This window comes from Cucurbita maxima, unplaced genomic scaffold, assembly GCF_002738345.1.
Source record: "Cucurbita maxima cultivar Rimu unplaced genomic scaffold, Cmax_1.0 Cma_Scf00010, whole genome shotgun sequence".
Classification (NCBI taxonomy): domain Eukaryota; kingdom Viridiplantae; phylum Streptophyta; class Magnoliopsida; order Cucurbitales; family Cucurbitaceae; genus Cucurbita; species Cucurbita maxima.
In genome coordinates, this window is record NW_019272026.1 from 3892362 (window position 1) to 3906442 (window position 14081).

The following is a 14081-nucleotide window of genomic DNA, read 5'->3' on the forward strand; positions in this document are numbered from 1 at the left end:
TCTTCTCTATTGGGGTTTTGCAGCTTCATCATTCTTCTTCCTCCTCTCCTCTCCTCTCGTGTGTGTATAGATAGATAGATATAGACGTGTGAGAAGCATGAAACCGAAGAGAAATCGATACCAAAATCCAAAAGCGATGTTGGTGAGGTTCAATCTGACGACGAATTTCACAAGGACTGTGAAGTACGATCTCTGATTGAGCCGCGCCAATATCACTTTTGTATCATGTTGCTCTCTTTGTGTGTGTAGGGTTTCTGTATAATTTCATAACCCTGTTTTTTTTTTCCTTTCGTTTATCGAGAATGCATGTTTTAACTAGTTAACTATGCTCATATTGGTTTATTTTTCGACCATCACCTATTTCTTTCTTCACTATCCCTTATAGGCCAACAAATCATCGTCATCAACGAAACATATTTTAGATTCATCTGGAACGGATCGTAAGAGACGGTTAGTGTTCGGATTTTTATTTTATCACCGAACTTAAACTCAGGTACATGAATGATTTGCTACTATATTTAATTGTGTATTTAATTGTGCTATGTCTACACATGTGCATGCATGAATATAGTATATACAAAATGTGAATTGTAGTTCAATTATAATAATACATTTTCTTGACCTTGTTTGGTGAGTTGAAAAATAACACAATATATCAAAATTTAATACTAGACAGAGAATATATGATCGAATTATAATATTTGAATGAAATAGAAAAATGATTTAAATTGATTTATAATTTCTACATATAAATTTAAAATACAAACCTCTACACTTAAGTTAAAATATTTCATAAATATTCATTTTGAATGGATCATAAGGGTTAAATTACTGTTTAATAGATATTTTAATATTTAAATTTATTTAATAACTTTCTAAATTTTTAAATTTGTATTTAATCGATTTTAATTTTTTTTTTCTTTTAAAAGATGCAAAAATAGTTTAATTACGTGGAATATGGGGAAAAAAAAAAGGTACAAAAAGAAAATAATCGCTTCCCGCTTTCACAGCTAAACCAACGAACAAACCAGAATGTCCCTTCGCAATTTTTCGAAACCCTAAACCTCACTGAAAATTGCATTTGAACTTCCATGCTCTGCTCTTCAAAAATCAACACCTTCTTCAATTCATAACTCCAATTCTCCATTATTCGTCTTTCTAGTTCCTGAAATTTTGAGTTCAGGTCGATTCATGTCTCGTATTGAGCCCTATGTTTCGGATTCTTACTCGGAGCAACAGTTTTCGCTACAAGAAGCTACCGCCTCAGCTTCTCCTCCTCCTCCTCTCCGTGCTAAAATTGGACGGCTCTTCTTTCGGTAATTTTTCCATTTGTATTGGTTCATATATAACTCTGTTGCAAATTTTGTTGTGTTAGACGAACATTTTTGTGAGTGATCTGATAAGAGTATAGTCGGGAATGTTTTGATGTTGATGTGAGAATGCTATTAAAAAAACGTTTGGATGTTCTGCCCTTGGACTGGACTGAATTGATTTAATTACTAATGGTAGCGTAGAAAGTCAGGACCTATGGTCCTAGGTGCGAGTTGCAAGGACGGCGACGGTGGCAGAAGTTAGAGACGCGGTGGAGAGTGTTTTCTGTGGAATGTCGATGAATAAAGAAGATGACAAGATTTCTTGGTACGCTGTCGGGGGATTTGGAGTACTGAACCGCGCATATTAATCTAATATGTTGAATTGAAAATGAAAGTGTGTTCAATTGTTTATTTAGTTCAATTGCAGGCCACATGTGCGTTGTCATTTTTGCTTTTGCTATAAGCATTACAAGCTGATCGACGACAAATCACGTATCAAACAGTTTGAAATCAGAGATGTTGATAAGGTATTCCCTGAAGGCTGTTTAGGCTATAAGCATTACAAGCTCATCCATAAATTTCTTGTTATCATCCATTTTTTAGAGTTTTTTTCAAGATCCAACCAAATTTTGAAAACTTGAAAAGATAGTTTAGTTATTAAATAATTCCTTAAACTTATCTTCTGTCGGTTGTTTGTGACATTGAGTTTGGTATTGTATTTGATCGAGTAATTAACTAGTTATATATTCCCCCATGCTGCTGCATTTTGTGAACCGTGTAGCTTAATTTGTGGCAAGACTCTGTGGGTTTGAGATGTCCCATCAAAGAATAAATAGATAGAGCAAGGTAAGCGGGTTGAACGGCTTCTGGTATAAAGTGGTCATATGGTTTTGGGCGTGTGAATTATTATAAAGTGGTCAGATGGGTCTTTTTCTGATGTTGAATTGGAAGTTTTGGTATAATATAAACAGTATGAAGTTCATTTCATTTCAGCCAGTCAAGACTGTACTTTTCTTTCTTTCAATCCAGAAATATAGTCCTTTACAAGATCGGTCTCTAAGGTACAGGAAGAATGTCAATGAAAATGCCCAAGTGATCTGGAATTGATACATTTTCTAAATCTGAAATAATGAATATCATTGCCTATCTACACGTATCGGAATGAACATCAATTGCCACCAACTTCTACTTTCCTCTTGTGGGGGTAAGCCTTCAATTACATGGTTTCTAGTATTAATGAATCTTTTTAAAATAATGATTGGTGAAACGATTAAAGCCAGATATGATTCGTTAATAAATTTATTGTGATGGGACATATTAAAGAAATAAACATGATTAGAATCTTCATATAGTGTTATTATTCTCCATTGCTGATTGAAATCTATGGTGATAACTTGCCTGAGAAACGATGCAAAAAAAAAAAATCTTGATTTGACGTACTAAGAATGGAATTCCTCATAGAAAGGAAAGCTTAATATTTCCCATAGATGTTTAAGAAAGACACTGCAAATATGATACCCAAGGCACTGGAAGGTCTTGTCTACCTAAAGTTACAAGTCACTTACAAGGTAAGGCAGGCCCACAAAGGAAGATCTAATTGTGTAGTAAAGCTAATATTTCGCATTTCCTCTCCTAATCAACCTCTGGAATGCTAAACATGAACATTTCTGATCTCTGTTTACCTTTTATTATCAGAGAGGATTTGGAGATGGATCACCTAACATGCTGCTTTCCGATGTTCAATGGAGAAGCTCTGAAGTTTTGGGAGTAGGTTAGGCCTTCAGGTTTCTTCTTGCACCCCCCTTGTGAAGAAGATAAGCGGCAGTGAGATGTTAGGATGGCAAGGTCGTTGAGATGTTGCAGCGGAGTCAGGGTCTTCACGACTTCGTCCATGGTCGGACGTAGTTTCGGGTCCCTGCTCAGGCAACTGCAAGCAAGCTGGGAGACCTTCTGCACCCCTTTAATGGAATACTTGAATTCCAGGCGGGGATCAACTATATGATATAGCTTTCTTTTATCACCTAAATATGGCCAAGCCCATGACACAAGGTTTTGCTCCCCACTCGGACGTTTCTTGTCCATGGATCTTCTCCCTGTTACAATCTCAAGAAGCACAACACCAAAGCTATAAACATCGTTCTTCGACGTCAGATGTCCTGTGATCAAATCAACAAAAGTTGGAAGTTATGTCAGATATCAGTCATTACTTAAGATTCAATTCTCGGTTTCGACTAAAATTCCTCCACGAAGGCTCGCACAAATGATTTAGCATAAAGGGGTGTCATCGAAGTTAGAACATCTTCTACAGATATCTACCTGTCATTACATATTCAGGAGCAGCATAGCCATACGTCCCAATTACCCTGGTAGAAACATGTGTTTTGTCTCCTTGAGGCCCTGCTTTCGCAAAGCCAAAATCTGAAAGCTTTGCATTGTATTCCTGTAAACAAATGTCATTGTATAATGAGATCAAGAAATTACTCAAAACATTTGGAACCTACCGAATCGAGCAAGATATTGGATGTCTTAAAATCTCTATAGATAACAGGGACTGGGGCGTTATGAAGAAAGGCCAATCCTTTTGCCGCTTTGAGGGCAATCTTAATCCTATTGGACCATGGAAGAGGAATAGTCCCTGCACCAATCATGAATATAAGCATCTGTACCCCAACACCTTGTCTGTAACTAAGAGATAGAGATTCTTACTTCTGAAAAGATGGTTTTCCAGACTTCCACGGCTCATGAACTCATAAACAAGCAAATGTTGATCATCTTCGTTACAGTAACCTATAAGCTTAACAAGATTTGGATGGTGAAGTTGTCCAAGAAAGACAACCTCAGCCTGTAACCAAGAAAATATTTTACGTTAGCACTCCCCAACAGGTCCCCTTTATAAGGTAAGTAAGCCTTCACGAACCCAAAGCAGAAAGTTCTACTAACCACCCATTCTCTATGGCCTTGAAGACCATCTAGTTTCAAGCTCTTAACAGCCACCGTAATTCCTGCTCCGGGTTTCGCAGGGGCTGTCCCATTCTCTTCAATCCATCCTTTAAAGACAAATCCAAATCCACCTTCCCCAAGAATGCTATCAGGTCTAAAGTTTCCTGTTGCTGCCTTCAGCTCATGAAAAGAGAACTGAAGTAGTTTGCTTGTTGATTTGTTCTCTGATGGTGATGGATTGGCATTATCAGAGGCTAGCTCAGCTTCATTCGAGGTAGAGAGTTCCCTGTTGCTAGCATTCAAATACCGTGTTTCGGTAGCTGCAATCACAAAAGGTCAGTATCTTCTTAAGAACAATAAGTCTTCTTTTCACAGCCTACAAACGAACTAGTTCGGATAAATAAACTTAGCCATAGATGAACATGAGAAGACAACCAAAGGACTCGAGCTTTGCATAAACACAAATTTTGACACCCCAGATAGAATCCAAACCGAATATGGAAAAAGAAATAGAGGGTTACCAGAATCATAAACTAGGCTGGTTCGAGGAATGTTGTTCGGAGAGTCTTTAGAAGCAGAGGATTTGCAAACACCTGAAACAGTACGAGTCAAAACAGCCCAACAACCACACCTTTTCTCCATACCCTCAAGCTGCTGCTAGCTAGTTTCAGCTCAAATGGGTTGTGATTATCATAGCGTAAGGAAAGCAAATCAAAAGCACTAACTACACGATTATGGGGAAGATAAGACAGAAAAGGGATGCGAAAAGGAATAGGAAAAGAGAGAGAAAAGGAGAGGAATTTTGTTGGGCATTGCAGGCATCATCATCGCCATCATCCCAGTGTGTACAAAGTAACTTTTAACGCCACCACCTTTTGTTTGGGGAATGGGATCGCTCCAAAATTACCAGAAACACTTTGTCTATGGAAGTTTTGGCAATCAGAGAGGTCTTTGTAAACAAATAGTTCCTTGTAAAAGCAAAGCATTGGAAATAAGTTCATATTCCAATTTCCATCCATTGTTGAGGATTGTTAGGATGGAGTCGTGAGCAAAGAATACTGTCTCTATTGTTTCGAGGCTTTTGAAGAAGTCCAAAGTAAAGTGATAAAGGTGAAACCAAATCTGGGAACTAATCAACGTCCAGTCAAATCCAATCAAGAGCATATCTAAACAAAATCATTTCCATCTCTCTACAAACGTGCAACGAAAATGGTGGTGGTGGTGGATATATTCCAAAATGGGTGGGATCTAGAAGAACACAGTCGATTAGTGATTGAAAGGGGGAATACAAAATCAAAATCTCTCTCATTTTCACTCTGTGCGCTGTGATCGCAACTTGACAGAGGCCTTGTTGGATCGGAAAGTAGTTTGCAGTGAAACCCATTGGCACCCACACAGGTCTGTGGGTCCGATTTCCGATCCCCCACTCCATATTCAAATACCCATTTACAGAACTCCAAAGTGCGCAAAAGAGAATTACCAGAGAACCCAAAACTCCGCCCGACACATCCAGCGGCTGTGATGCGGCGCCAGGGTTTTTCTGCTGCCCCTTCCCTTCCCCGCCCTTTTCTTCAGCCTTCTTCTGCTCCTGCTCTTGTAAATACAAAAAATTACATTAAAAATATATATAATTATAATTTTTTTAGTGTAAAAGACAAATTTGCCCCTCCAATATTGCTAGATTTTTCTCTTTTTTTTATTCTTATTTTCATTTTTCTCTCTTTTGGTATGTGTTTTTTTTTTTTTTTTTTAATAAAACAAAACTTATTCATTACAAAGGATCACTGTCAGGTGTCAGGGAGTCCACCTCGACGAGCGTGCGCAATCTTTTCTTTTTTAATAAAATAAAACAATTTTAAGGTATTATATATTTGGATAAATATTTATTTCTTAAGAAGTCATTATATTCTCTCATTTTTATTAAATTTACTTCCTTTTTAAATAATAACAACCATCATTCTCCAATCATGCTTGGAATGGGTTCATTGTGTCAAACACAACATAAATGCACTCTATTTATCTCGTATGGAAGCTCGACAAAGACAACAATAATTGTTCGTAGCTTATCACTTTCTTAGTTCCCTTGTTATATTCTAATGGGTTCAAAATAGACCCAGACATTTCAGTTTGGTTAACGTGTTCGTGTATAAAATGTGTCAAACACATTGACACTAACGTTTATTAGCCCAATAAATACATAATTTTAACGAGTGTTCGATTTTTATTAGGCTTGTATCGAGTGCTCGTTACACATATGAAATAGTCACACTATCATATGGGACAAATATAATAAATTTTTAATTTAAGACTTTATTCACTAAAAATTTTAAAATATAGTTGTAAGTTTATATTGATGTATTTTCGTTATTTATTTTGACAAAAAATAAAATAAAAATATTCATATCCGCATCTGCACTCGAAAAAGGAAATCAAATCATGGCCGTCGGATAATATGGGCCCAGTGGAATTTGGGCCACACGAACCTAGTGCTATACTTGGGCCTGGGATAATTATTGTGGGCTTGGGTCTTAAGATGAGTAACTGGGCTTTTACATTCGGCCTCTGTCACTTCCTTTTCAGTTGTTATTAATTTCGATAAGAATGTATTAATTTAATTTATCATTAATGATTTCAAATTCACTGTTGCTATCTACCTATTAAAATTCATACCAATACTCTAATTGGTAGAAAATACCAAATTAAACCCTAGTTTAAATATTTAAATTAAATTTAACGATAACTAGAAGTGAATATTGATAAATATCTTAACTAATTAAATTATGTTACAGCTTTACATTAAGTACAATAACGCAAGGGTATGGAAAAGATGTGTACATTGAATCTAAGAACTCGAGAACCCGAACTAATCTAACCCTAACTACAAGGGTTGATTGAGTTAGATAGAATATCTAGTTGTGTTTAGTAGATGAAGTGTATGGAAAGTAAAAATGTAAATAACCCATGAAAAACTATGGTTTTAACGTACGGTAAAAAACTGTTACATACATAGAGCGCAGCAGAAGCTGGTTCATCATAACCAGACTTGTCATCAATCATTTGACGTTACAACTGGGCCGCTCTAATCTGAACACGTACTACTAGGTACTCCCCCTCTGGGCCCCTTTACTTCTTCTTACTCTACTATCACAAACACCCGAATATTACCCACGAACCCTCCTTTTCCTTTTCCTTTTCTTTTATTTCGATTTTATAGTTTAGATACGAGCAAATAATTTCAATTTTTATTAATTTACCACTAATTTTAACAATAAACCACGTATGTATATATATATATATATATAACAAATTAAAATTTAATTAATACAGTCGATTAACCCTTAAAAATTGGAAATAAATAAATAAATAAATAAATGGAAGGGTATATAAGGCCCGTGGTTTGAGGTGGGGCCATTTGGAGGAAGGGTAAGTGGGAGTCAGAATAGTATCTTCATGGATACAAATACCAGATTATCCGGGTTGGGAATATGAGAGACGTGACCTTTATTATTTATTTTTTTTTTTAATTTTTAAAAATTGAAAAGCATAGATTAAATTTAAATATAAATATTATCAGAAGTAAATGCAAATTCAATGAAATAGTAATAATTAATTTTTTTTATTATTATTTTCTTCAAATTTAAAGCATTGGGATCATAAATAAACATAAACACCGGAATATGAAGTCTTACAACAGGTGGGGATGACGTGGAGGTGTCAGGCAGGAGTCTGAAATCTAATTTTCATTATTATTATTATTATTATTATTATTATTATTAGTTGTTGGTAAATTATTAGTGGGCTGTGGGCCACATAGGGAGAGAGGGAGGGCCCAGGCCCAAGAGAATAGAGAGTAGAATGGGCCCACAGAATTGGAGAGGGTAACATATAAGCGCACATCATGTGACAATAATATGTGTCCATATATCACCCTCACATGGGTGCATCCATTCATGAGAGAGAGAGAGAGAGAATCCAGAATTGTACAGACTTCTTCTTCTCCTTTCTCTGGTTTCTTGCAAGAAGGAAGAAAGCTCAAGGAAACCATGGCGCGCTTTCGTTAACTTCGCCTCGCCTGGCCTGGCCTCACCTAGGTATTACGTTACAATTATATGTTCATATCTTCATCTTTATGTACACAACACTCTGCTTCTGCCTCTGCTGTAAGAGAAGCACAAAGGTCATGTTGCTATGCATAATTGCTGCCATTCAAACAAAGTAATCATCAAGCGGCTGGTGCATGGGGGCGACAGGCTCCAAAATCTGCAAAATCATACCTTTAATATATATATATATTCATCTGTATTTGTTACATTTTAAGAGTCTTGTCTTTAAAATTCTTTGTTAAACCACCTAAGCTTACCGTTAATATATTATTATTATTATTATTTTTTTTTTGGTTTTAAAACTCTTTCTATCGCATAATTTACATAAAAAAAAATATTTTATTCTCCTCTCTAACCATATTTGGTCTCATGCTTTATATTAATATTTTAGGACTTTTACCATATTTTTCATGAAAAATAAATTGTAGTAGTCGAACTTTATATGTTTTCGCATTCCTCATTCTATTTTTTTTTTCACTTATTTATAAAGATTCATGTATGACATTTCTTCTTATTTTGTTAAATTTTGGTTATAAGAATAATTTTATGTAATCGAGATTAAAATATAATAAGTTGTAAATACTAATAATTAATATAAATTATATTGTTACAATTTCTAATTGATTCAATAATTAAAAAAAAAAAGTATAAATTGATTTTTTTTACTTCTGTATTAATTTTTCACTTTGTGTCACCATCCTCTCTCTCTCCTCATCCTTTTCACATCATTTTCTATATATATATATGTGTATGTATTTTGACTCAAAAATCTTTTTCTCGTTCAAAATGTAATGGTGTGCTTATGCGTACTTGGAACCTGATACAACAAACTTTTGGGATGTACTTTTATGTATATGCGAAATTATACACGAATGGTATGATCAAATGAACCATATTGAAAATAAAAAACAAACCTATACCTATACAAAACAATCCCTTTAAATTTTACGTCATAGTATTGACTAAAGTTTCAAACCTAATATTTTATGATACTTAACACAGCAAAATGAAATTATATTTGACCCTTAAAGTTAAATTTATTAAAAACTTATTAATTGATATCTAACAAATTTAAAAACTTTAAAACCTAATTAGAAATAAAAAATTGGAATTTGTAAGCCCACAAAGCACAAGAAATGAAAACAAAAACCAAGGGGAGGCAAGCAAATAATCCAAACCCTGTTGTTGAAATTTGGTCACAGAAATGAGACAAAAATAATCCCCAACATAAGCATGTTTAAATAAATAATGGTGACCTATCAACTTTAAGGCCTCACCCAAAAGCTAAAGATGCCGACAGATCGAGAGCGTTTCACACAAGAATCCAATGGACAAAAAGATAATAAAAATTAGTAAACAAAAAATGAATGTTTCATCATAATTGTTAATGAGATAGTTGGATGCATGACCTGTAAAACATTAATTAATTAAGGAAATAGGGGTATGGGCTTATGATTTGCTCGTATAATAATAATTACATTAACAATTCATTTACATTACATTCAACAGCTCTTTAAATGCTAACCCTTAATTTCATGTTACACCTCGCTTTATGATCATTAAATTTATTATACAAATCCAAATTTAAAATTCACAGAGAAATTAAATTAAGCAATATTTTCAATTAACTCGTACTCACAAGCATTCTCAATGCATCAACAAGACAATACTTTATTCATACTTTCCTTATTATCTTCAATCAAACTTAATGGCGGATGCATGAACTTTCAATTATGTAGCTAAAAGGTGCTTATTTTACGAGACCCATTATTTCAATTTTGTAACCGAACAAAAAAACGCTTGGAGACTTCACCAACTTACTATATATAAAAAGGTAAAGTAGAGAGAATTACTAAAGCAATTTTCAACGTTTACATATTTATCCGGCATAATCTTAAAAGTTAGGACTAAACATTAAGTAAACTTAAGAAAATGAACAGAACTCTACCCAATGATATGATATTGTCCACTTTGAACATAAAACTCTCATGGCTTTGCTTTGGGCTTCTCCCAAAAGTCTCGCACCAATAGAGACGGTAATGGCTTGATGGCCTCTATGCATATGAGAGTAATAAGAAAAGAAGCTAAAGTTTATGCATTAATGAATCACTAAAAGAACAAAAGAGAGACAAATTAAAAGTGAATATGATAGGTGAAGATGACAGGATGAGAAAAAAAGGGGTTTGTATGGTGTGCATTGAAGGAGTTTGAAGCTAAAAAAGAGCCAATTAAAGGCTTGTTCTGATAAGTGGTCCAAATACCTTAAACCTATAGAGCATTCATTACAATAGGAATTAACTTGGTGTTTCAAATTTACTCTGCTGCACAGAATAATCCTTCTCCTCTTTAATAATTCAACTCAACTACACCACTACACAGATCTGACATTTCAGAAACTCACAAAAAGAAAATGGATGAAAAAGTGGGGAAAAATATTATAGCCTGCAACCTCCATCCATTCTATGGCTGCACTAAAATATCAGAAACTGTTGGTTTATCTACGGGCACAGTAAAAGTACAGATCCATAGCCTTTGATGAAATGAAACCAACTGCTTCAATTATACATTAATCATCATCATCATCGAAAGGCATATTATATGGCTTTAAAGCTTTCTCACACAAACTTGTTTTTGCCTGCCATCGAACCTACACATGGGGTCACAGTGAAAAAAAAAAAAAAATAATAATAATAGAATAAAACAAACAAAAACAGGCTTGAATCCATTCAAGATAGTTTCTGCTATCAACGGAGAAGATTAGGTATTAAATCGAAATCGAATTGAAACCTCACATTTCCGAGTAAATTCAGGGAGAAATTGACCTAAAAGTTACCGTTTCTGAAAAGGCAAATTAAGAAACAAACAAACAAACACGCACAAAAACAGCTTAAGAAAGGGGAAAATTACATCATACGATTTTGTAAGTTACAGAAATATACCGACGGCGCCGGCGATTGAAGGTCATTGTAGGCGGCGAATTTCGCTGTGGATTACCGATTTGGTTGACCTTGTCTGTATCTTCCCACAGCTTTATTGAACCGCAAAAGTTAATGAACAAAGAACGCTTTGAGAGAGAGAGAGAGAGAGAGGAGCGAATTTGGCTCAGGAAGATGCAGTTCAAGAAAGCTGTGGAAGAATACAAACAGAGCCATTTCTGAAGAACGAAGAAAAGAAAAATTAGGGTATCGAACCCTAGAGAGAAGGCGGAGACTGGAGGAGAGGAGTGAGAAACTAGAGAGATAGGTTTTAGGGGAAGAAGAAGAAGGTGATATTTATAAGAGATTCAATAGAGAGGTTATTTTTTTATTTTTATTTTTATTTTTATTTTTATTTTTATTTTTTATTTTTTATTTTTTTTTACCCACCAATCCCGAGAAGAATATTGGACTTAATTCTGAGGGATTACAGAGATTACCATAAGGAAAAAAAAAACCGTCTTAGTTGTTGTACTTCACCCGAAAAATATTTTAAATAATATTTGGTATAATTAACCACTCTAAAACAATTTTAGTTTATTATATTAACATTTTTCTGTAATTTTTTATTAAAAAATTGGGTAAAATTAATTAATTTTGAGATTTATTAATAAATTTTTATTTTTATTTTTTTTAGTAGTGTGAGATATTTTAACATTGAATTTATAAAAATTCGAAGGAAAAAATAAAAAAGAATAAAAACCTGACAAAATTCGTGTGGAACGACGTATGTTTGTTGTAGTATGTCATAATTATACGTGCGGCTAGGATGGCAGCTTTCCGGATCTAACGGTGGTGGTTGGCATTGTGGGGACAGGGCGCTCGGTCCCACGCTAGATCTGTCCGTTTCTGATATGAAAAGTCCACCTTCACGCGCTTTTTCTAGCGCGTAGATACACTGCTTTGGTGATGTGAGCTTTGGGAGGTGGCCTTAATGACCATCATGATTCCATGTGCTTCTTCTTTCTTTTTTTTTCGTAACACTATCTGTTTGAATTATTACGTTTAAAATATTTTCCGAATTGTTTATGGGATAAATATTATAAAAACACCCAATAATAATTCCGTTGAATAATATAATTTAATCATATTATATGTTATATGATGTAATAATTTTACATTGCTTTTTAGTATAAATAATGCTCAAATTTCCAATAAATTGAGGTTACGCATGGTGGGTCCCCTGAGAGAAAACAGCAAAGAGAAAACGATGGGTGAATAAGGACAAATTAATGCTAAAATTTCCTTATTTAACTTTATTATATTTTCATTTTTTAATTAATAAATTAATGTTATTATCATGTATTACAAAATATCTCATAGTAATAATAATAATAATAAATAAATAAATAACGGAGCCGTTGAAGTTATTTCATAAACTTGGGTGATTCCAAAGGGAGGGTAAAGAAAGGGTGTAATCACATGGGGGAGACCCCACAGTGGGAACATGTGTGCGTGTGACAGTACACCCCCGTCTTTCCAGGACGGAGGTCGCTTTGTCGCTTCGGACCACTTCCAACCCCCTCCATGCCACCCTCACACTTTTATATCTATCTTACCTCTACATCTTCATAAATTAATCTTACATTATGATTCATCAAATTATATTTTCATAATAGCTTTATAATAAGGTTTTTTAAAACAAAAATTAAATTACCCATGTGATTTCTATAGATTCCAAGTTGATATCAATTCATAACATAAAGTATGTAATTTCAATTAAAATCATTTTATTTTTACTTACTAAAAATAAATCTATTCAAAGAGAAAGCCTAGATCATTTCTTTGTCCAAGAGAAAGAAGAGGGGAAGTTTACTTATCAATCCCAACCCGAAAAGGTTGAGTCTTCTTACCAAACAAACTTTCGAGCTGCTATGCCTCGACTCGGGAAGGAGAGAGTGACCGAGCGGTCAAAAGCCACCTTTTCCTTAGAATAACCACTAAGGAAACAAAATTCTTCCAGATCCTTACTCGAACTATAGGGAGGAGTTTCGGTCACCCTTTATCTTTAATTACTTTTTAAAAAAATTAAAAAAAAAAATAGTTTGGTCAAAATAAATGAATAAAGAGGTTGAAAGAGAGGGATTAAGAGCAAGGTGTGAGGTATATTTAATTAATAAACAGGTTGAATTGTGATTAATAAATTAATTAGCTGGCGAACACTAACTTAGTCACTCACTCTAATAATATTGTGAGTAGCTAATCCCATGGCTTTATGTAAATATTTTGGTTGATTTGATATCACCGCCATTATTCAAACTCCCCTTTCTTTTTTCCTTTTAATAATAATAATAATAATAATAATAATAATAATAATGGACCCCATACTTTATAATAAATATATTTCTTTGGAGTGGTTGGTGGTGGACATCGCCAGCTTATTAATCTTGTTTTTTTCCTCCCTTTTCTTTCATTTTAAACAAATTAATATTACTCTCCATTCTTATTATATATCCCAATTATCTTAATATCTTTTTCGCTTTATTCACGTGCATCAAATCATTGACCTTAACCCCATTAATTACTTAAACACTAATCTAATATTATTTTTTTAAAAGGTGAGACGATCATTTATTTAAAAATATTAAATTTGTTTGATGATAGAAAGTCTCACATCTACTAATTTAGGGAAGGATTGTCGATTTATAATAAAAAAATAATCTCTCCATTAGTATGAAGCCTTTTAAGGAAGCACAAAACAAGGCTATGAGAACTTATACTACTATTGTGGAGAGTCGTGTTCATACTTT

At 34.1% G+C, this 14081-nt stretch overlaps 1 protein-coding gene and 2 long non-coding RNA genes across 6 annotated transcripts; 1 reads left to right on the plus strand and 2 right to left on the minus strand.

The window, feature by feature from the left end:
• Positions 1 to 998: 998 nt before the first annotated feature.
• Positions 999 to 3092, plus strand: LOC111485327. 3 transcript variants are annotated; one of them, XR_002718655.1, is made up of 5 exons: positions 999 to 1316; positions 1515 to 1638; positions 1741 to 1840; positions 2343 to 2517; positions 3009 to 3088. It is a non-coding gene; the product is annotated as an uncharacterized LOC111485327 (long non-coding RNA). The 3 variants fall into 3 exon arrangements; XR_002718654.1 differs by lacking the exon at positions 2343 to 2517 and having other exon boundaries at positions 1510 to 1638; positions 3009 to 3092; XR_002718653.1 differs by lacking the exon at positions 2343 to 2517 and having other exon boundaries at positions 3009 to 3092.
• LOC111485196 (probable serine/threonine-protein kinase PIX7) lies at positions 2631 to 5244 on the minus strand. The gene is made up of 7 exons (XM_023131964.1): positions 4775 to 5244; positions 4254 to 4573; positions 4020 to 4155; positions 3815 to 3948; positions 3630 to 3753; positions 2781 to 3469; positions 2631 to 2712 (listed from the first exon to the last, which is right to left on the minus strand). Exons 1-6 carry the CDS (start codon positions 4893 to 4895, stop codon positions 3027 to 3029), a joined length of 1278 nt encoding a protein of 425 aa, XP_022987732.1. The 5' UTR covers positions 4896 to 5244; the 3' UTR covers positions 2631 to 2712; positions 2781 to 3026.
• A 5184-nt stretch (positions 5245 to 10428) lies between these two features.
• Positions 10429 to 11587, minus strand: LOC111485326. 2 transcript variants are annotated; one of them, XR_002718651.1, is made up of 2 exons: positions 11296 to 11587; positions 10429 to 11003 (listed from the first exon to the last, which is right to left on the minus strand). It is a non-coding gene; the product is annotated as an uncharacterized LOC111485326 (long non-coding RNA). The 2 variants fall into 2 exon arrangements; XR_002718652.1 differs by having other exon boundaries at positions 11264 to 11587.
• Between the last annotated feature and the right edge of the window lie 2494 nt (positions 11588 to 14081).